The sequence below is a fragment of the Xenopus laevis genome, chromosome 2L (assembly GCF_017654675.1).
Source record: "Xenopus laevis strain J_2021 chromosome 2L, Xenopus_laevis_v10.1, whole genome shotgun sequence".
NCBI lineage: Eukaryota > Metazoa > Chordata > Amphibia > Anura > Pipidae > Xenopus > Xenopus laevis.
The window spans coordinates 169,155,380-169,177,950 of NC_054373.1; the positions used below are offsets into that span (position 1 = coordinate 169,155,380).

At 38.5% G+C, this 22,571-nt stretch overlaps 1 protein-coding gene across 2 annotated transcripts in view; it reads left to right on the top strand.

Moving 5' to 3' along the window:
- Positions 1 to 22,571, top strand: part of dync2h1.L (dynein, cytoplasmic 2, heavy chain 1 L homeolog) — a 248,690-nt gene that overhangs the window by 60,734 nt on the left and 165,385 nt on the right. For both annotated transcript variants that reach the window (XM_041582681.1, XM_041582682.1), the window contains exons 37-55: positions 91 to 290; positions 2,603 to 2,867; positions 3,207 to 3,414; positions 4,285 to 4,414; positions 5,739 to 5,894; positions 6,050 to 6,309; positions 6,882 to 7,128; positions 8,855 to 9,006; positions 9,159 to 9,303; positions 10,695 to 10,797; positions 13,434 to 13,601; positions 13,786 to 13,916; positions 14,497 to 14,745; positions 16,446 to 16,554; positions 18,431 to 18,544; positions 18,662 to 18,804; positions 19,406 to 19,484; positions 19,594 to 19,748; positions 21,554 to 21,691. In XM_041582681.1, coding sequence (XP_041438615.1) covers positions 91 to 290; positions 2,603 to 2,867; positions 3,207 to 3,414; positions 4,285 to 4,414; positions 5,739 to 5,894; positions 6,050 to 6,309; positions 6,882 to 7,128; positions 8,855 to 9,006; positions 9,159 to 9,303; positions 10,695 to 10,797; positions 13,434 to 13,601; positions 13,786 to 13,916; positions 14,497 to 14,745; positions 16,446 to 16,554; positions 18,431 to 18,544; positions 18,662 to 18,804; positions 19,406 to 19,484; positions 19,594 to 19,748; positions 21,554 to 21,691 — 3,152 coding nt within the window. The remainder of the gene's footprint in view (positions 1 to 90; positions 291 to 2,602; positions 2,868 to 3,206; positions 3,415 to 4,284; positions 4,415 to 5,738; positions 5,895 to 6,049; positions 6,310 to 6,881; positions 7,129 to 8,854; positions 9,007 to 9,158; positions 9,304 to 10,694; positions 10,798 to 13,433; positions 13,602 to 13,785; positions 13,917 to 14,496; positions 14,746 to 16,445; positions 16,555 to 18,430; positions 18,545 to 18,661; positions 18,805 to 19,405; positions 19,485 to 19,593; positions 19,749 to 21,553; positions 21,692 to 22,571) is intronic.

A 22,571-nucleotide genomic window follows, 5' to 3' on the forward strand; every position in this document is an offset into this window, starting at 1 on the left:
TTTTTAATATAAATTATGACAGTGTGAGCAGATTTTTTCATTTCTATTTGAACATAGCGATTTATCTGAGAATTGCCATTGTTTTTTCAGTCAATGAAAGCCATATTGTTGTGCAAGCCCTGCGGCTCAACACTATGTCCAAGCTGACATTTGGTGACTGTTCCCGGTGTGATGCCTTAATTAAGGATGTCTTTCCTGGAATTGATTTTAAGGACGTGGAGTACATGGAGCTTAGCGCTGCACTGCAACAAGTTTTTGAAGAAGCAAATTTAGAAATAATTCCAAGTCAGGTAAAACACATAGATTTTCTACAAGAATAGCTATTTGTGTGTTTTAATAGAATGTGAAATGTATTTTTTATTTTGTTGAAAAAAGACACATGAAGCGAAGGTTTGCATTTTCTAATCATAGTGATTCTCTGGATTATTCTCAAAGCTGCCTTTTTTCTGACCCACTTAATTCCTCTCTATTATGTCTGATTGTACAGGGTGGGGGTAGGGGTCCATTATTCTGCTTTGCATCATTACAATATTAGAATTACCAATAGCTGACTGGAGCCGATCTGCTGTGCAATCACTACCAAACATACTGAGGCTTTACAAAAGATTTAATAAAGAAAAAAAGCGGAAATGTTTAAGGAACTGGCATAAAACAAGTCCAAGTTTAGGCACAGAGTCAGGGCAGGCAGCAATTGAAACACAGACTGTGAGGCAGACAGAAGTCAGGGCAGGCAGCAGACAAACAGAATCAATATATCAGGCCAAGGTACAAACCCGGGGAGTCAGATCATGGGGGAGCAGGCAGGAACAGGATTCAGGAGCAAAGTTTTCAAGATATACAAGGTATACAGGATCTCAGGAGCTAGGAACAGGAGGCTTAGTCACAGCAGATATGCTAATGCTCCAGCACCAGGCTGTGGGAGAGGAAGGCTTAAATAGCCCCTTAATTTGGCTATTGTCTGCAGCTTGCTCACATGTGGTTAGCAGGGAACACAGACAGGTTGAAAAGTCATTTTATGCTCTGTAAAGCTACAAATTTATTGTAATTGCTACTTTTTATTACTCCTCTTTCTATTCAGGCCCTCTCCTATTTATATTCCAGTCTCTTATTTAAATCAATGCATGTTCGGGTAATTTATACCCTAGCAACCAGATGGCTATACACTCAAGAATCATTTGTTTACAAATGTATAAAGCCATGATCACAAGTCCACTAATACAATTCAATGGTTTCCCTAGGCATTAAAGGAGAACTAAAGGCAAATTACACTTGGGGGTGTGTGCCGGGCCAATGCGGGCAGGCAGCCTCGCCCGGCAAAGCGCCCAATACGTGAGTGCGCATGCGCGGAAAAAACACAAGTGTGCATGCGCGAAAAAATTAGTGCGCATGCGTGAAGAACGAAATACGCGCACGTTGGCCAGAGCAGGGACCGGACTAGGGGATAGCAGAGGCAGAGAAGGTGCGTGCCTGGCGCACCTCCAGCTTTGCGCTCTAGGCACGTGCCTACTCTGCCTACCCCTAGTTCCGGCCCTGCCCCCAAGTGATTATATTTACTTACCTGACACCTCGGGCCGGTGCTCCTATCAGCAGAAATCTGCACCGGCCTGGGGTTCTTCCAGTAAGCACCACAAACAGATCCCCTACATGCGACTTGAGTCTTCTCATGGCAGCGCATGAGCAGTAGATGGAAAAGCCAAACTTTAAAATAAAAGCCGACTATTTAGTTCTACTCCACATGAGTCTGCCCCAGGAAATTTGAAAACCGAAGAAGAAGGAAGAGGATCACTCAGTGGTGCTTGCTGGAAGAACCCCGGGCCGGTGCAGATTTTTGCTGATAGGAGCACCGCCCTGGTTGTCAGGTAAGTAAATATATACTCACTTGAGGGTGCATAACTTTTGGCACCCCCAATGTAAATTGCCTTTCCCTCTCCTTAAAATATGCACTCATCCTCTAAACGTACCATGACTAACCTTCAAATTGAGCCCCTTCCACTGATCCACACCCTTGGGTACATACAAATGCATATAGCAGAACACAAGAACCCCAAATGGAAGAGTATGTTTGCATTTGGTTAATGCATTCCCTAGGCTTTCAGAGGTAAATACAGAAAGTTTTACCATTAAAGATTTTGCTGGTAATATGTCAGATATGTTTCGGTTTGAAAAAGATGCCAGCAATTAGGGATGCACCGAATCCACTATTTTGGATTCGGCTGAACCCCCGAATCCTTTGTGAAAGATTCGGCCGTATACCGAACCCGAACCCTAATTTGCATATGCAAATTAGGGACGGGAAGGGGGAAAATGTTTTACTTCCTTGTTTTCTGACAAAAAGTCACGCAATTTCACTCCCTGTCCCTAATTTGCATATGCAAATTAGGGTTTGGATTCGGTTTGGCCTGGCAGAAGGATTCGGCCGAATCCGAATCCCGCTGAAAAAGGCAGAATCCTGGATTCGGTGCATCCCTACCAGCAATGTTTTTAAATTAGAATCTATGCTCTTGCTAGTTCATTTACAGTGTTAGCAGTAGTAGTATTAGCAGACTGTTTACCAGTACAGAGTTTTTATGTTTTTAATTACAAACTGCATACTTTACTTTAGATTAAGAAAGCCCTAGAGCTGTATGAACAGTTGCGGCAGAGAATGGGTGTAGTCATCGTTGGACCAAGTGGAGCCGGAAAATCCACCCTGTGGCGAATGCTGCGAGCAGCACTTAATAAAACTGGGAAAGCTGTGAAGCAATACACTATGAATCCCAAAGCAATGCCCCGGCACCAGTTACTTGGCCATATAGACATGGACACAAGAGAATGGTCAGATGGTGTTCTAACAAGCAGCGCTCGTCAAGTTGTGCGAGAGTCCCAAGGTAAGAAGAATTTTGCTTCTGATATCTCAGGTTCTCATCCATACTTGAAACATGTAGACTACATTGGCCATGCTCTTCAAAGAAATCATGATCTAATCACTTAAGATTAATGAAGTGCCACAATTAAAAAAAAAAAACCTGAGTGAATCTTTATGCAAGAATCCTTTCTTCTCTGGCTTTAAGTGGAATTACAGTATTTGTTTAAAATTTGAACACCGGGTGCCGCTGCTGAACATCAAGTCCAGTTCCTGTGTACAGTTCAGAACACAGAAGTTGTTTTATTCATTTATTTTGTAGCTTTAAATTCTATAATCAGCTAATATTGTTTTTATTTAATAGATATAAACTCCTGGATAATATGCGATGGAGATATTGATCCAGAGTGGATCGAATCATTAAACTCGGTTCTCGATGATAATCGCCTTCTTACCATGCCGAGCGGAGAGAGAATCCAGTTTGGCCCCAATGTTAACTTTGTTTTCGAAACCCACGATCTGAGCAGTGCCTCTCCAGCCACTATATCAAGAATGGGAATGATCTTCTTAAGGTCAAACATTTTCTCTGTTTATACATTTTTTGTTTTTTTTGTGTTGAAATAAATTGCTGGCTTCACATGGAGTAAAATGGTCAAAAAAGATGTTTCCCCCTGAATGGTCCTCGACTATCTACTTTAAAGGATAAGGAAACCCCCTGGGCGCAAAAATCCCTCCCCCCTCCCTTGTGTTGCCCCCCTCCCTCCTCCCCCTGGCCAACCTGTTCCCGCCGGACAAATGCCCTTAACTTGTTACTCACCCCTCTGCGCAGGTCCAGTCCACGGAGTTCACGGGCACCATCTTCTCCCAAGCGATCTTCTTCCTGCTTTGACCGGCGTTTTTGGCGCATGCACAGTAGGAGCATTTCACCAGTACGGATCTACTGCGCATGTGCCAAAAGTCACAAAGTTTTCCGATTTCACTTCGTGACTTTTGGCGCATGCGCAGAAGATCCGTACCGGTGAATTGCTCCTACTGCGCATGCGCCAAAAACGCCGGTCAAAGCAGGAAGAAGATCGCTTGGGAGAAGATGGCGCCTGTGAGCTCCGTGGACTGGACCTGCGCAGAGGGGTGAGTAACAAGTTAGGGGCATTTGTCCGGCGGGGACAGGTTGGCCAGGGGGGAGGAGGAGGGGGGCAACACAAGGGAGGGGGAAGGGTTTTTGCGCCCAGGGAATTTCCTTCTCCTTTAAGCAACTGTTGTTGCATTAAACTGAAAGTTATTTGCTGTGGTCAGAAATTACTCTATCACTTCCTTCAGCCATTGACCAACCTCAATTCAACCACAATATGTTCCTGTTCTCCTATTGACTGCATGGTACCATCTCTGTCTTAGCAAAGCAAAATTTTAGTACAAAGCTAAGTCTTTATTTTTTCCCACAATAGTGATGAAAATACCGATCGCCAGTCTCTAATGCGATCATGGCTTCGAGGTCAAGCTGCAAACATTAGGCATAATCTTGAAAACTGGATTGGAGATTACTTTGAAAAGGCCTTAAATTGGGTTCTGAAGCAGGTATGTTACTGATTTATGATTTTCTGATACATGCTTCGTATATCTTTATTTATTGCATCACCGTGAAACTTAGAGCATGTGTTCAGCTGGTGAAGATCATTGTCCAGTGAAGACCATTGTCTGCAATCATTAGATCACCTTCCTGTTTAGTTCTTCTGCAGTTTTTATTACAAAAATGCTAAAGTGTTTTCATAAATGGATACAATTGTTACATTTCCCACTGAGATACAGAACCTGTCTATGATGTTGTGGTTGAAAATCTTGAAGCCTTACTTAAAGGATACTGTCTTGGGAAAAAAAATTTTTTACAAATGAATCAGTTAATAGTGTGCTCCAGCAGAATTCTGCACTGAAATCCATTTTCTCAAAAGAGCAAACAGATTTTTTTTATTCAATTTTTGAAATCTGACATGGGGCTAGAATTTTTGTCAATTTCCCAGCTGCCCCATGTCATGTGACTTGTGCCTGCACTTCAGGAGAGAAATGCTTTCTGGCAGCCTGCTGCTTTGACTACTCCAACTTGCAGTACAGCAGTAAAGAGTGTTGAAGTTTATCAGAGCACAAGTCACATGACATGGGGGCAGCTGGAAATTGACAATTATGTCTAGCCCCATGTCAGATTTCAAAATTGAATATAAAAAAATCTTTTTGTTCTTTTGAGGAAATGGATTTCAGTGCAGAATTTCTGGCTGGAGCAGCCACTATAACTGATTCATTTTGAAAAAATTTTTTTTCCCCAGTAGACTCCAACCCCTGGTATCCTCTGAATACTCTTGGAGGCACATTTATCAAAGGTCAAATTTTTTTTTTATAACTGTAATAAATTTGAATATACTTGAAATTGGATTGGGGTTATTTAATAAAAAAATAGAATATCGAACGAATCTCGAATGAATATTACCGTCTCGAAAACTCAAATTGAATTCGAATCAAATTCGACTAAACTTGAATCAAGTTTTTTTCTCCAAAATAAACTCGACTATCAGGAAGGCTAGTAACATCTTCAAATTGGCCACTGGACCTCTTCCATTGAATTCAGCAGGTTTTATGAATTTTACTCTAATTTTTAAAGGAGCAAGGTTTGATAAATCTCGAAGTTCGAATTAAAATTCGAATCGAGTTTGGATTATTCATAATTCAAATTTGACCATAAAAAAAAATTGGAAAATTCTAATTCAAATTTTCAATTTGACCCTTAATAAATCTGCCCCTTGGTTTAGAGGATATTTGTATAAGCATTCTATATAGTTGTTTTTTTTATTTTTGGTATATAAATATTATTTTTATTTTGATAATATACCATCAACCTAATTCCTTATTCCAGAATGACTTTGTGGTAGAAACCAGTCTGATTGGAACTGTTATGAATGGATTATCCCATTTAAGTGGCTGCACAGATCGAGGCCAATTCATTGTGAGTCTAATCCGTGGACTTGGAGGAAATCTCAATATGAAATCAAGAAATGAATTTGCAAAAGAGGTAAAAACATCAACATGTGTCATTGATGTTATAATCAGACTGTGTGTTTCCTTCATGTGTAATAAAAAGATAAAATATTACCATTGTAATAGCACTGAATTGACCTATGAGGCCAATTATAATAAATTTTGATCTCTTTATTTTCTTCTCTGTAGGTTTTCGGCTGGGCAAGGGAATCGCCACCAGACCCACGCAAACCCTTGGATACCTACTTTGACACTAAAACTGGGCGCCTAATGGCCTATAACCTTGAAAAACCGGACAATTTGACCACAGAAGATTTTAGTAATCCTCAAATGCTCCCTGTTATAAGAACTCCTGATATTCAGAGAGGGCTGGATTATTTCAATCCCTGGCTTGGCTCAGACACTAAACAGCCATTTATTTTAGTCGGCCCAGAAGGTTGTGGAAAAGGGTAAGCCATGGGGGTTACCCTTTGGAGAGAATTCACTCCATTAAAAATATGGTCTTATGCTATGTTTTAAACAGTAGCAACAAAAACATTTAAGGCCAGTGCCTGAACGTTCATGGGGCTTTAAAACAATTAAGAAAGTCGTTGGACCTCTTTGACAGCATCTTCATCAGCAAGTGTCAACTAAGACACCTGCTGGTTTAAGTTTAATGTCTATGGTTCCAGCAAAGACTTTTTATTTTATTATTGATTGAAGCTTGGATTCCATTTATTTCTATTATGGCTTTAGGTCAATGCTGGAGAACTGTGGAGGGTAACTGTACTGTGTGCAGCCTCTAGCTGTGATATCCTTGATAAGCTCATACTGCTTGACAAGCTGTGGATTTATGGATCAGTATTTATAAATCCATGTATCTACACTCTATATATAGCTTTTAATATGCTACACACTACCTAGTAGCGTCCAAGTGTAAAGCTACTGGACTTTTTGAGTTTTCTTGAAAATGTTTCACCACTCATCTGAATGGCTTCTTCAGTTCTTGCTCTTGACTCCTCCATTTTTGTCTGTGTTTCAGAATGCTACTTCGTTACGCTTTTTCACAGCTGCGATCCACTCATATTGCTACCGTGCACTGCAGCGCTCAGACATCTTCCCGCCATATCTTACAAAAGCTTACCCAGACATGCTTGGTGATCAGTACAAACACAGGTCGGGTGTACAGGCCAAAAGATTGTGAGAGGCTGGTTTTATATTTAAAAGATATCAACCTCCCCAAGCCTGACAAATGGGGGACCAGCACCTTAGTTGCTTTCTTACAGCAGGTAAGCAGATTATTCCATTAAGTGTAGACTAGTTGTTGTTTTTTTTATTTCGTTGTGATTTTATTTTATTTAGAAAGTGAGGTGTGAAAGGAATATTGTGTGTACAGGACGCTTTTTATATATGCAGGTATGGGACCTACCGTATATACTCGAGTATAAGCCGAGTTTTTCAGCATCCAAAATGTGCTGAAAAAGTCTACGTCAGCGGGCAGTAGCCGAGATTGCAGTCACTTTTAATCATTCCTATACCAACAGTTCACTTGGGGAGAGACTGCAATATCCCACAATGCCCTCTGTTGGTTTTATGAAAGAATAACAGTGCGCCATCTGTTGGTTGTATCAAAGAATAACAGTGACTGCAATATCACACAGCGCCATCTGTTGGTTATATCAAAGAATAACAGTAACTGCAATATCACACAGCGCCATCTGTTGGTTGTATCAAAGAATAACAGTGACTGCAATATCACACAGCGCCATCTGTTGGTTATATCAAAGAATAACAGTGACTGCAATATCACACAGCGCCATCTGTTGGTTATATCAAAGAATAACAGTGACTGCAATATCACACAGCGCCATCTGTTGGTTATATCAAAGAATAACAGTGACTGCAATATCACACAGCGCCATCTGTTGGTTGTATCAAAGAATAACAGTGACTGCAATATCACACAGCGCCATTCTGTTGGTTGTATCAAAGAATAACAGTGACTGCAATATCACACAGCGCCATCTGTTGGTTATATCAAAGAATAACAGTAACTGCAATATCACACAGCGCCATCTGTTGGTTGTATCAAAGAATAACAGTGACTGCAATATCACACAGCGCCATCTGTTGGTTATATCAAAGAATAAAAGTAACTGCAATATCACACAGCGCCATCTGTTGGTTGAATAAAGGATTAACAGTGATGGCAATATCACACAGCGCCATCTGTTGGTTATACGAAAGATCAGTGATGGTTTTATGACACACAGCACTCTCTGCACAATTCTCTGTCACCATCAACTTTGCAAAGAAGTCCGGTCGATCGCTGGGGGAGTCTCTTTGGCGGAATGTGCGCTGCTGGGAGACAGGGCTGTAGTTGTGTCTAGGCTTATACTAGAGTCAATAAGTTTTCCCAGTTTTCGTAGGTAAAATTAGGTACCTCGGCTTATACTCGGATCGGCTTATACTCGAGTATATACGGTATTATCCAGAATGCTGGGGACTGGGGTTTTCCCGCATAAGGAGTCTTTACTTAATTTGTATTTTCAAACCTTAAGTCTACTAGAAATAAATAAATCCAATAGGCTGGTTTTGCTTCCAATAAGGATTAATTATATCTTAGTTTGGATCAAGTATATGGTACTGTTGTATTATTACAGAAATCATTTTTATAAACTTGGATTATTTGGATAAAAAGTCTATGGGAGACAACCATTCTGTAATTTGTAGCTTTCTGCATAACGGGTTCCCGGATAACTGATCCCATACCTGTATATTTGCATTTATACATTTGACTGTGTGCTGCCATAGAAGGAGCATTCTGCACATAAAGAACAAAATCAACATTATGTCCAATAAAATTCATATCACTTTTGAAACAGATGTGGACAGATTTATGACATTGTTTAGGAATGTTCCACTTCTAAAATAACAAATCCTTCAGGAATTTGAAAGACTTTACAAGGTGATGTATATATTTCCCTGATGTACATTTTATCTGTATTACTGAAGGTATTAACATACCATGGCTTTTATGATGACAACCTTGAGTGGGTTGGACTAGAAAACATCCAGATTGTGGCATCCATGTCTGTGGGCGGAACTATAGGAAGGCATAAGCTAACAACTAGATTTACATCTGTGGTCCGCATCTGTGCAGTTGAGTAAGTACAAAATACAAGTCACTATCAATAAGTCTCCAGCTACGTACTGAACATAGGCTTTTGCTGGAAATTGCATTTTCTTCTTCAGTGGTTGGTCACAGTAAAAACTGAGAGGCAAAATGATATCACTTTTGTTTGAACTCTATCTGCAGTTATCCTGAAAGGGACCAGTTGCAAACAATCTGCAGTTCATATTTGGAGCCTGTTATTCACAAGAATCTTAAGAATCACCCAACCTGGGGCTCCATGTCAAAAATCCACCACTTAGCAGGATCCATGGTTCAAGTATATGAACAGGTACAGTTTTATACATCTGCATAAAGGACTAAAGGCTTACGTATTTATTATATCTAGTGATTTGTAGAATTAAGAGGGTCGAATTGATAATTTTTTTGTATGGTCAAAACTCTCAAATTTGAATTGTGAATTATCCAAACTCGATTTGAGTTTTGATTTGAATTCGAATTTCGAGATTTTTCACACTCTGGCTCTGTAAGAACTTGAATTTGATTATTCGCCACCTAAAACCTGCGAAGTTCATGTATAAGACAGCGGGAGACGGAGAAAAAACTCGAATCGAGTTTAGTCGAGTTAGATTTGAATTTGATTCAAGTTTTCAAAATTAGTCCACGTTTTAGATATTAAGGGGCACATTCACTAAGATTCGTTGTTGCGCCAGCATCCGCTTCGCCAGGCGTATTTTCGCCAGCGCTACACAAATTCACTGGGGAAGCATAAGGTTGCGAAGTTGCACTAGCGTTAATTCGCCAAGCAAAGTGAAGTTATGCTAGCGATGCTTAATTTGCATACGGCGCCAAATTGAAGTTACAATGGAGGTATTTGTAGCATTACTACACAAGCCTGGGAAACCTTCAAAACAGCAAATACTATTTTTATTTTGCCCTACACATGTGCCCACTGTATAGTTAAGTTGCCATGAGTTAGGAAATGTAGGGGGGAAGGAGGGGAGCCCCAAAAATTTTTTCGATCTTTTTCAGCCTATCACCCATAAAAAAAGAAAAAACGCCAGGGTTTTTTGGGACTTAGAAACATTTGTAACGTTTTTTGAAGCAATCCCTATCTACTCTATTGCACTTCGCCTGGTCTGAGGTGGCGAAGGAAGTCTGGCGTAAAAGGTAGCGTTCAGAAAAATTTGCTCGTCAGTGAATTTGTTTAGTTACGTTCAGTTGGGCAAATTCGGCAGGTGTAAGGGTGCGAAGTAACACTAGCGAATTTACGCCAGCGTCCGTTAGTGAATCGGTGAATTAACGAAAAAGCGCTACGCTAGCATATTAACGCTAGCATTAGGCAATTCGTCCTTTAGTGAATTTGCCCCCTAATCTTTTTTAAATAATCCCCCAGTCGAATTTAGAGTATATTCCAATTTAATAGAGTTTTAAAAAACTCACATGGATTCAAAATTCGACTTTTAATAAATGTTCCTCCCCGAGTCACTTTATGTTACAGAAATGCACTTTTTAATATTGTTAACCAACCCACACTCTAGGAGCAGGAACATTTCATTTGTTACTTTCATGCAAATCTCTTAAAAACTTTGCTGCAATACAGTTAATATCATGTAGTGTCTAATATCATTTTCAACATAAACAAATGTACAGCTACTTGATCGCTAATCACGGTTTGTTGTGCACAACAAAACATTTTGTGATGGATTATATTGTGTTTAGGTTCGGACCAAGTTTTCAGTCGATGATTATAGTCATTACCTTTTCACGCCCTGTATCCTTACCCAGTGGATCATTGGACTTTTCAGATATGACCTAACAGGAGGTAGGTGATACTCTTATTCTGTATCATATCTAGTTTTTTATTTTTGATGAGATGGATTTACACAAATTTTTTTTTTAAACATTTGTTACGTACATTGTAAATTGGTGGAGATGATTAATAATCTTAATATGATTTCTTCCCAAACTGCCTATCTATAATGCAGAAGCTATCTCACCTAAAGATCAGTTCATTCATTGCCTCTTAGTTCCGTATTGGTTCATTGTTAGTTCCATTTTCATCCTTATCTTCTTCCAAAGTCAAATTCTCATCAAATCTGGTGAACTAGCAATACTAGCAATAGGAGGCACACGAATGTAAAAACTTAATTATAGTTATACTATAAGCAGCTCATGAATGGGCCAGTATGGAAGAGTCCGCAGCTTACTGGTGTATGGCGACCAAACAAGAATTCCATACAGTGCCAGGTAGAGTTATCACTCTTTATAGAGTTTAGTTTAAAGGGATTCTGTCATTATTTTTATGGAGTAGCTTTTATTTCTAAATAACACTGTTTACACTGCAAATAGTAACATAGTAAGTTAGGTTGAAAAAAGACACACGACCATCAAGTTCAACCCTTTAACTTTTTTAACCTGCCTACAGGGGCGGAACTACCGGGGGCGCAGGGGCCCGCACCCCCTCAGGGCCCCCCGGCAGTCCGCGCGCCGCATATTCCCGGCCAGTTCCAGGTGTACGGAGGGGGGCGGGGGGCCCGGCTGCGCGTCCTGCACCAGGGCCAGCCCCCCTCTAGTTCCGTTTCTGCCTGCCTAACTGCCAGTTGAATGGCAGACTAGTCTGCCAGTTGAATGGCAATCAGACTAGTCCCTGGATCAACTTGTACTATGAGCTATCTTCCATACCCCTGGATTCCATCACCTGCTAAAAAGCCATCCAACCCCTTCTTAAAGCTATTTAATAATTCACTCTACCATATAAAATGTCATTCCTGATCCAACAAGTGTATTTTTTTAGTTGTAATATTGGTGTGTAGGCGCCATCTCATGTCATTTTGCCTGGTCATGTGCTTTCAGAAAGAGCCAGCACTTTAGGATGGAACTGCTTTCTGACTGGCTGTTGTTTCTCCTACTCAATGTTACTGAATGAGTTGCACTTAGACATGGATTTTTACTATTGAGTGCTGTTCTTATATCTAGAAGGGAGCTGTTATCTGGTTCCTTCCCATTGTTTTGCTGGGTGGGAGGGGGGTTATCACTCCAACTCGCAGTGTAGCAGTAAAGAATGACTACAGTTTATCAGAGCAAAAGTCACATGAGTGTGGGAACCTAGGAAACTGACAATATGTCTAGCCCGTGTCAGATTTCAAAATTAAATATAAAAAAAAAAAATCAGTTTGCTCTTTTGAAAAACGATTTGAGTGCAGAAATCTGCCAGAGCAGCACTATTAACTCATGCGTTTTGAATAAAACACGTTTTTCCATGTCAGTATTCCTTTAAGTTCCAGGGACTCCCACAGGTAAAATGGCTCAATCGTATAGAGATTAGGGATAGGCGAATTTTTTCGCCTTGTTTCGCCACAAAAATGATGCCCATAGACTTGTATGGCGTTGTGCGTCAAAAAAATGTTGCTGCGCGACAAATAGACTTTAATGGGCGTCGGCGACATTTCACAGGCGTCAAATTTATAGCGAAATGAAATGGGTCAAATTCGCCCATCCCTAATAGAGATGCTTTCTCCTAGAGGTTTCCTAGATCTCATGTTTGAGAGATATGGAACATTGGTTTAGAAGCTTAGGCCTTGAACTGTGCATTGTCAAACACAAATATGGAATCGTATACAAAAAAATCGTACAAATGATTTTTTTCATGTCCCCTTGTCTGATTATTTATCTAGACCTGCTGGTCAGGGACAGCCTTACATTCAAAGCTATATATCAAACTGTCAGTTTTTAGATCTGATCAGGGCAACACACGCAAAAGTAGTCCGTTGTATTACTTAATTTACTATGTTGTAAATAACGCATACGGTAAACTTAAAGGGGTTATTCACCTTCCAAACACTTTTTTTCAGTGTTGTTTTCAGATTTTTCCCCATAAATAAAGACTTTTTTCAATTGCTTTCCATTATTTTTTACTGTTTTTCCAAACTTTAAGTTTCAAGTTGAATGTTCCTGCCTCTGTTATTTCAGTCTGGCAGCTCAGTAATTCAGGTGCAGACTCTGAACTGTTACAATTTTGCAACATTTAGTTGATACATTTCTCAGCAGCATCTCTGGAGTATTAGCAACTATTGTATCAATTCTAACAGCTGCCTGTAATGAAACTCAGGGATTCTGCTCAGCAGGGACAAAGATAAGAAATTAATCAACTAAATGTATTCATTTAGAACAGTTTATCGGGTCAGCGACCCCCCTGTCAGAGCTGCTTTAGAAGGTGAAAAATTATACTTTACACTTCAATATAAGAAAAACAGCCACACATAGAAAATAGAAAGTAATTGGAAAAAGTTGTTATTTCTGTTGATCTATCTGAAAAGAACTAGTTGTTTTAAGGTGAACAACCCCTTTAAAAGGATACAAAATCTTATTTTTATAGGAAATAATGCGGTTTTGTTACAGGGTTTTAAGTGTGGTCACCTCCAATTAAAGCATCATTTTGTGTTTTTCATTTGCTTTGAGGTTCTTCTAAACAGTCCCAAGACTGTGTCCTAGAAATTGTGGCATATGAAGCTCGGCGACTGTTCCGCGACAGAATTGTGACTGCTAAGGAACTTAATGCTTTTGATAATATTTTAATGTCTGTGCTGCAAGGAGACTGGGGTTCAGATGTCTTGGAAAATATGGCAGGTAAATTCTAATTCAGAGCAAATTTAGGGACCAGTTTACTAAGCACTGCTATTTTTTTTTTTTACAGATGAAAGTTTGTCATATCTGTGTAATTATGTGCAGTATTCCCCTCAGTTGATTGATCTGGGCTCTACACTGTTGATAGCATGTTCTTCCATATTATTCATACTTTTATTGTTTACAGATGCCTTTTATGTGACTTGGGGAGCAATACATGGGGGAGGAGCTGTGATCGCTCCAGGTCAGCCTCTGCCCCCACATGGAAAATTGCTTGGAAAGTTGAATTCTAATGATCTTCAAGATGTTATTAAAAAGGTGTGTGGGTGATTTATCTACTCCTTTACCCTCAGCATTCTTTTTGAGATGGCTACTCTATTATAAATATAATATAGTGAATAAAGTACCCCCTCTTGTAAAATATAAGGATATTATAAGTTACCGAGGAGTTTCATGACCATATAAAAACACAGGCCGAAGGGTACTTTATTTATTATAATACACAAATTTCAGTGAGTCATGTGACAGAAATGACATCAGAACTCACCGTTTATAACTGATGACATCAGAACTCACCGTTTATAACTGATGACATCAGAACTCACCATTTATAAGGATATAATTTACAGGATATTCATGGCATTTGTGTAATATAAGGATATTATATCACCGAGCAGTTCAATGACCATATAAAAGCACGAGGCTGAAGGTCATGGAACTCCAAAAATGACAAAAATCACTAAGCTCCATTTATAACTGATGGCATTACTAAGAGCTGTTTATAAGAATATAATTTAAAGGATATTCATGGCTTTTGTGTATTATATGAATATTACCCATTTCAATTTATTTTGTTATAAATTCAATTATAATGTACTTGATGTCATCTTGTCTTCAGGGTGCTCTTCAGTACAGTCATATGAACAGAGAGCTTGACATCCTATTTTTCCACGAAGTACTTGACTACATGTCACGAGTAGACCGAGTTCTCAGCTGTCCGGGGGGCTCTCTTCTCCTGGCGGGGCGCAGTGGCGTTGGCCGCAGAACTGTCACATCCCTTGTGAGCCATATGCATGGTGCTGTGCTTTTTACTCCCAAGATTTCTAGAGGATATGAGCTAAAACATTTCAAAAATGATCTTAAACAGGTGAGATGTGCAAAATATGATGTCATAAATTAATATGTACAACTTTCAGTTAAAAGGGTAGTTCACCTTTGGGTTAACTTTTATGATGTTACAGAATGGCCAGTTATTAGCAAATTTTTAGTTGTCCTTCATTTTTTTTTTCTTTACAGTTTTGAATTATTTGCCATTTCCTCTATTTCTAGTTTTTCAAATGGGTGTCACTGACCCCAACAGCCAAAAAACTTTTGCTTTGTGATATATATATATATTTATATTCATTCACTGTAAAGGTTTCAGCGTACCCCAAGGCCTTTCTCAAAGTGTCAAGGTCTTGGGGTAGGCTGAAACGTTAGTCTTCTGCAATAAATAAAAAGATTTTTTTATAAATGATAAAACCTGAGAGTGCGGCTCTTTTGCAGTGAATGGCGATAATTTGTTGACCCTGCACTCAGCCATATTTATTATTTTTATCGAGAGTGCTGGCAACCCGTGGAATTATATATATATCTGTAGATATAGCTTATCTGTCTATGTAAGCCCATACTGGAGACCTGCTGCCACAAAAAGTGAAATCATTTAAAAAAATGTTGGGACCTGTTATCCAGAATGCTTGGGACATGTGGCTTTCTGGATAATGGACCTTTCTGTAATTTGGATCGTGAATTGGATGTAAACATTAAAGGACATGTAATCCCCCTCCACATAAATTTAATCAGTGAACAGCCTCTTTGAAATCTTTAGATAGCTGCCACTGTCAAAAGGTTAACAGTAAGGCTGCAGCATCCCCTTAATCACTTAGAATTCCTTGTCCTCCTCTTACCCACTCTGCTCTTTCCCTCAGAAATTTACTTTGGCGTTGGCTCATAAGCATGCTCCATTCTTCTCAGATAAGATTACTAAACATACCCTCAAATCTAACAGCCAATGAAGAGATAGCATTGCTGGTCCCCATAGACACTCTAGCTGTCTGATCCAATTTTTTTATTCTAACCTCCTAACCTGAGCTCATCTTTACCATTATAGTGCTCAACCCCAGCAGAACTTTTAATCAAAGTATGTTGTGCCTGTGTAAACCTGCATTCTGCATTGCATGAACTTAAAATCATACATGTCCTGTTTGCACATGTTACGGATGATGTGTCAGAGGGAAAATGGCCGCCGGGTCAAAGCTGCTATTTGTTTTAGGAAAATGTAATGGCGCTGGCTAATGGGAGGGGTATATGCAGTACAAATTATGTGGCTTGGGTGGGGAAGATATGCCCAACTTGTATACATGGAGGAAAATGTAGGTTTTATATGTCCTTTAAATACACCCAATAGGGTAGTTTTGCTTCCAATAAGGATTAATTATATCTTAGTTTGGATCAGATACAAGGTACTGTTTTATTATTATAGAGAAAAAGGAAATAATTTAAAAAATTTTGGATTATTTAGATTAAATGGAGTTTATGGGATATGGCCTTTCCATAAAAAATGAATGACCTGTTGCAAATTGTGTCAGAATATCACTCTATACATCATGCTAAAAGTGCATAATGTAGGTGTATTGAAGTGTAAATGCTGTTAAGTGGCCAATTTAAATGTTTATTGACAATCGAAAAAGTCTATTGTTGCAACTGTGTCTCCCTCTAGTCCCATGCCCTTCAATAAAGCGAAGGATAAAGCAACTGTATCTTGTACATAAGCTACACAAACACTTACTAAGACATTGTATCATTTAGGTTATTCAGATGGCTGCCATTGAAGGACAACAAGTAGTATTTCTTCTCGAAGACTATCAGTTTGTTCATCCAGCTTTCCTGGAGATGGTGAACAGCCTCCTGTCATCAGGTACAGCACATTAGCATCATCTCATATACATGTTACTGTTTATACAGGTACATACACTATTTCTATTCTTATACTGACACTGTTGGGTGTCATGGTATTTTTGGTTGACAGTCAACATTATTTTAACTTTTTTTTTAAAATCATTCTCTTTTTATGAAATATTTTCAATTTTATTCATCAGTACTGAAAAAAAGAAATAAAAAAACCTTAAACTCTTTTGGTATCATGCTTTGTAACTCTGGCCTAGAATTATCCTTGGACAGGTCTCCCACAAAGTTGTAATTTATTTCAGGTAAGACATCTTAAAGGAGAAAGAAAGCTAACAAAGCAGTTTATTTTCAATAGATTAGCCACAATAGTGCAAGCTATAAGACTATATTTATTCTGCAGGATGCTTTACCATACCTGAGCAAACAGCTCTAGAAGCTCTCTATTTATTTATGATAGCAGCTGCCATATAAGCTTGGCGTGACATCACTTCCTGCCCGAGTCTCTCCCTGCTCAGTCATAGCTCTGGGCTCAGATTACATCAGGAATGGGAGGAGGGAGCAAACTGAGCATGCCCGTGCCGGGCCCTGGAGGTTTAAGCTGAAAACAGGAAGTCTGCTACAGAAGCCCATGAGTACACAATAGAAGGAAAGACATGTGTTGTTTCTTTTGACAGAGGACTCAGAGCAGTATTACTTTGAGGGTTTGCTGGTGTATTTATATAGACCTTTCTGATAAAGCTTACTTAATTTTAGCCTTTCCTTCTCCTTTAAATATTAAGACACCATAAGCTAAAAATAGATTTTACCTTACACTAAAATTTCAGCACTCGGTTAACAGAGGAAGTTATTCTTATTTATTTTTAGAACTTTTTTTATATCATGATCCGGCCCTTGTGGTTTGGCTTATACAGGTATGGGACCTGTCATCCAGAATGCTCGGGGCCTGGGGTTTTCCGGATAACGGATCTTTCTGTAATTTGAATCTTCATACCTTTAGTCTACTAGAAAATCATGTAAACATTAAATAAACCCAATAGTCTGGTTTTGCTTCCAATAAGGATTAAAGGAAAACTGTACCCTAAAATGAATACTTAAGCCTTGGACCACAATTTTGTGATGGTCTGTGTACTGCCTCAGAGATCACCTGACCAGAAATACTACAACTCTAACTGTAACAGGAGTGTGGGAGCATACATCATGTGACCTAACATGTATGGTTTGTTTGTGTGCACCGTGAATCATACGATCCCAGGGGGCGGCCCTTATTTTTTAAAATGGCAATTTTCTATTTATGATTACGCAATGGCACATACTACTAAAAAAGTATATTATTATGAAAATGGTTTATTTACATGAAGCAGGGTTTTACATATGAGCTGTTTTATGCAATATCTTTTTATAGAGACCTACATTGTTTGGGGTTTGGGGGTATAGTTTTCCTTTAATTATATCTTAGTTTGGATTAGGGACAAGATACTGTTTTATTATTATAGAGAAAAAGAAAATTGTATTTAAAAATACAGATTATTTGATTATAATGGAGTCTGTAGGAGATGGCTTTTCCATAGATCGGAGCTTTCTGGATAACAGGTTTCCGAATAACGGATCCCATACCTGTACTGTATGCTATCATCTGGTTGTTAGGGTCACTGACCCTAATTACTAGGCATTATAGTGTATGACAGACTGAGAAAGAAAAAGGAGAAACTTTGAACAGGATGGTAAGAATAATAATCATAGGTCCCTAGATAACTTTAGTCATCATATGTATTGTCATTATATTGTACACTACATGGTATGTTATCTCTACCCATGCATTCGTTTTTTGTTTTTTTTTGTAATGGTGCATTTGTTTCAATAAATATGATATGCTTCACTTTTCTAAGGTGAGATTCCTGGATTGTATACTATAGAGGAACTGGAGCCCCTCTTAACTTTACTGAAAAATCAAGCCTCAGAAGATGGTTTTACGGGGCCAGTGTTGGGCTATTTTACTAACAGTGAGTATTTATAATATTCATAATGGTTGTAAATGAGACTTTTGGTTTTATTTGCTGTTTTGGCCCCCTTACCTGCAAGCCACTAATCGTTTATGTAAAATGTTAAATATATTCCAGGAGTCCTTCAGAATTTGCACGTAGTCCTCATCATGGATTGTACAAATACTGATTTCACGATCAACTGCGAGAGTAACCCGGCTTTCTACAAGAAATGCTCCGTGCAGTGGATGGAGGGCTGGTCCGACAGAAGCATGAAAAAGGTAAATCCTCTACATAATAAATAAGAAAGGACAGACCTTTTCTGTCTTATTAAAATTGTAGATGAAAAAGATTAAGTATTTTACACTCCAAATTCACACACTAATTTGAATCTGCTTCTATAAATTATGAGTAATCTATTAAAGGGCTGGTTAGCTTTTAATATGTTATATAACGGCCATTTCTAAGCAACTTTCCAATTGGTCTTCCTTATTTATATTTATTTTATATATTTTTAAATTAATTGCCTTGTTCGGACTCTTGCCAGCTTTCGAATTGGGTCACTGACCCCATTTAGAAACAAATGTTCTTTAAGGCTACACATTTATAGTTATTGCTACTTTTTATTACTCACCTTTCTATCCAGGTCCTCTCCTGTTCATAGTTCAGTCTCTTAATCAAATCAGTGCATGGTTGCTAGGGGAATTCCGACCGTAGCAATTAGATTGCTGAAATTGCAAACTGGAGAGCTGCTGAATAAAAAGCTAAATAACTCAAAAACCACAAATAATAAAAAGAATATCACTCTCTACATCATACTAATAATTAACTCCACGGTGGACAACCCTTTTAACTAATCATATAACATTTTTCTACCTTCAGATTCCTGAAATGGTCATTTTGGACCCCAACACAAAAGAGAAAATGCAGATGAACCCAGAATACAAGAACGTATCATCAGGTAGTTTTAGTCTGTTATTATTGAATGCTATTATAGATTTGATTGGAGGTGGGTGATATTGTAGATGTTGAAACATTTTTCATATTTGTGCCTTTTTTTTTTTCTCAAGGAAATTCTGAATTTTTCAATTCTTTCTTGATGATTCACGAGTCTTGCAAATCATACGGTGCAACCCCAAGCAGATATATGACTTTTCTTCGGGTTTATGGCTCTTTGTATAGTAGCAAGATAGCAGAGCTGACAAAGAGACAGAGTCATTTACAGGTCGGTACTAATGCAGCTTGATCAAAACAATTTCTGACAACTTTAAATTGGGTTTGACTTCATGCAATGTAAACATTTTAAGGGTCATTTACACTTGCACTAAGGGGTGCAACACTGAAAATACAGGTATGGGATCTATTACCCAGAATGCTCAGGACCTGGGGTTTTCCAGATAACGGATCTTTCTATAATTTGGATCATCATACCTTAAGTCTACTGGAAAATCATGTAAACATTAGTGATGGGCGAATAAATTTGCCTGGCACGAATTTGCGGCTGACGAATGAATTCGTGAAAATTCGCTGGTAAAAATTCACCGGCGTCAATTTCTGATTTTCACAATTTTTTGTGAAAATGTTAGATTTTCACAATTTTTTAGTGAAAACATTTGAATTTCACGATTTTTTGTGAAAACTTTAGAATTTCCGTGAAAATGTTCGATTTTGACCATTTTTTTGTGAAAACCATTCAAATTTCACGATTTGTTCGTGAAAACGTTAGAATTTTACAATTTATTCGTGAAAGTGTTCGAATTTTACAATTTTTTCGCGACCTTTCCAATATCACGATTTTCCAGCAAATTTTTCGCCATTTCGTGAATTTTGCAGGAAATATGCATATTTTTCAGCGAAGTGAAACGGGAGAGATTCGCCCATCCCTTTTAAACATTAAACAAACCCATTAGGCTGGTTTTGATACCAATAAGGATTAATTATATCTTAGTTTGGATCAAGTACAAGCTCTTATTTTATTATTATAGAGAAAAAGGAAATCAGTTTTAAAAATTTGTATTATTTGGACAAAATGGAGTCTACGGGAGACGGCTTTTCTGTAATTTGGAACTTTCTGGATAACTGGTTTCCGAATAACGGATCCCATACCTGTACTGTGTTTACCTTTAGTGAGCATTATACTGTTGAGTAGATTGAAAGTCCCCAATGTGTATGCGTGTGTTTCCTATTTCCTATTTCCTAATACTAACCAATTTAGTTGGAGAGAGTGCAGAGACGTGCAACTAAATTGGTTAGAGGGACGGAAGACTTAAATTATGAGGGTAGACTGTCAAGGTTGGGGTTGTTTTCTCTGGAAAAAAGGCGCTTGCGAGGGGACATCATTACACTTTACAAGTACATTAGAGGACATTATAGACAAATAGCAGGGGACCTTTTTACCCATAAAGTGGATCACCGTACCAGAGGCCTCCCCTTTAGACTAGAAGAAAAGAACTTTCATTTGAAGCAACGTAGAGGGTTCTTCACAGTCAGGATAGTGAGGTTGTGGAATGCACTGCCGGGTGATGTTGTGATGCTGATTCAGTTAATGCCTTTAAGAATGGCTTGGATGATTTTTTGGACAGACATAATATTAAAGGCTATTGTGATACTAAACTCTATAGTTAATATAGGTATGGGTATATAGAATTTTAATTAAAAGTAGGGAGGGGTGTGTGTATGGATGCTGGGTTTTCATTTGGAGGGGTTGAACTTGATGGACTTTGTCTTTTTTCAACCCAATTTAACTATGTAACTATGTACAGGGGAGCTGGTAGCTGCTGAGAAAAATACATGTTTCATTTTGAATAGGCTGTAATATATGAATAAAGTCGTCTGAAAAAAAAAATTGTGCCATGATGCCTGGAAACTGAACATCATCTCTTTCTCGTGACACAGTATATTGCAACAGAATCTATATAGCTAAATATTTGCTAATATAGTGTTGAATGTCCTTGAGGATATACCAGTTATAGTTCTATCCTATTAAATGTGCTGAATGTATTGATTCCACTCATTCTTGATCCCATGCAGGCTGGAGTGTCCAAGCTCAATGAAGCCAAGTCTTTAGTAGATGAGCTGAAGGGAAAAGCTGGAGAACAAAGTTTGTTGCTGAAAACCAAACAAACTGAAGCGGATTCAGCTCTGCAAGAAATCACTACATCCATGCAGGTACATTACCAGGTTACCCTTCGGCTACTGTAAAAAAAAAAAAAAATATATATATATATATATATATATATATATATAAATGCATGTATTTTTGGCCTTAGCCACTAAAATGCTCAGAGGGGATCATCCTGCTTATGTAAGTGAGGAGATTATTCACTATAGGGATGCACCAAATACGCAATTTTGGATTCTGCTAAACCCCCGAATCCTTCGCAAAAGATTTGGACGATTTGCAAATGCAAATTAGTGGTGGGAAGGGAAAACAGTTTTACTTCCTTGTTTGGTGTGACAAAAAGTTCCCCGATTTCCCTCCCTCCCCTTAATTTGCATATGCAAATTAGGATTCGGATTCGGTTTGGCCAGGCAGAAGGATTCGCCTGAATCTGAATCCTGCTGAAAAAGGCAGAATCTTCTCCAAATCCCGAACCAAATCCTGGATTCGGTGCATCCCTACTATCAAATAGGGGATTCAGAGGGGTTCCCAGAAGTTCCCTAAGCTTTCCAAGTTGTTACAGTGGCAGTTCACTCCAGAAATCACTTAAACACTCAAATAATGGCTATATTTAGGTGTTTTAACCAATGCTTGATATTTTTTAACATATTGGAAAAATCAATGACCTGGCTCGCAGAGTTCACATGAAAGGGAGGGAAATAAAACATATTTGTAACATCTGAATTTTTGTAAAAAAGCTGCTGAAAAAAGACATTATTTGTGGTATGCTGTTTGAAAATAAGATTTTTGAATTGTCCCTTTGACACCTTCCTGACTGAATTCCTGAATTTATTTTTCTGATCTTCAGAAAAGAAATGTAAATATGTAAGTGCATTAACAGCTTTGACTTATTTTGTTCAAATGTGTTCAACTACTTTGAGCAGTCAA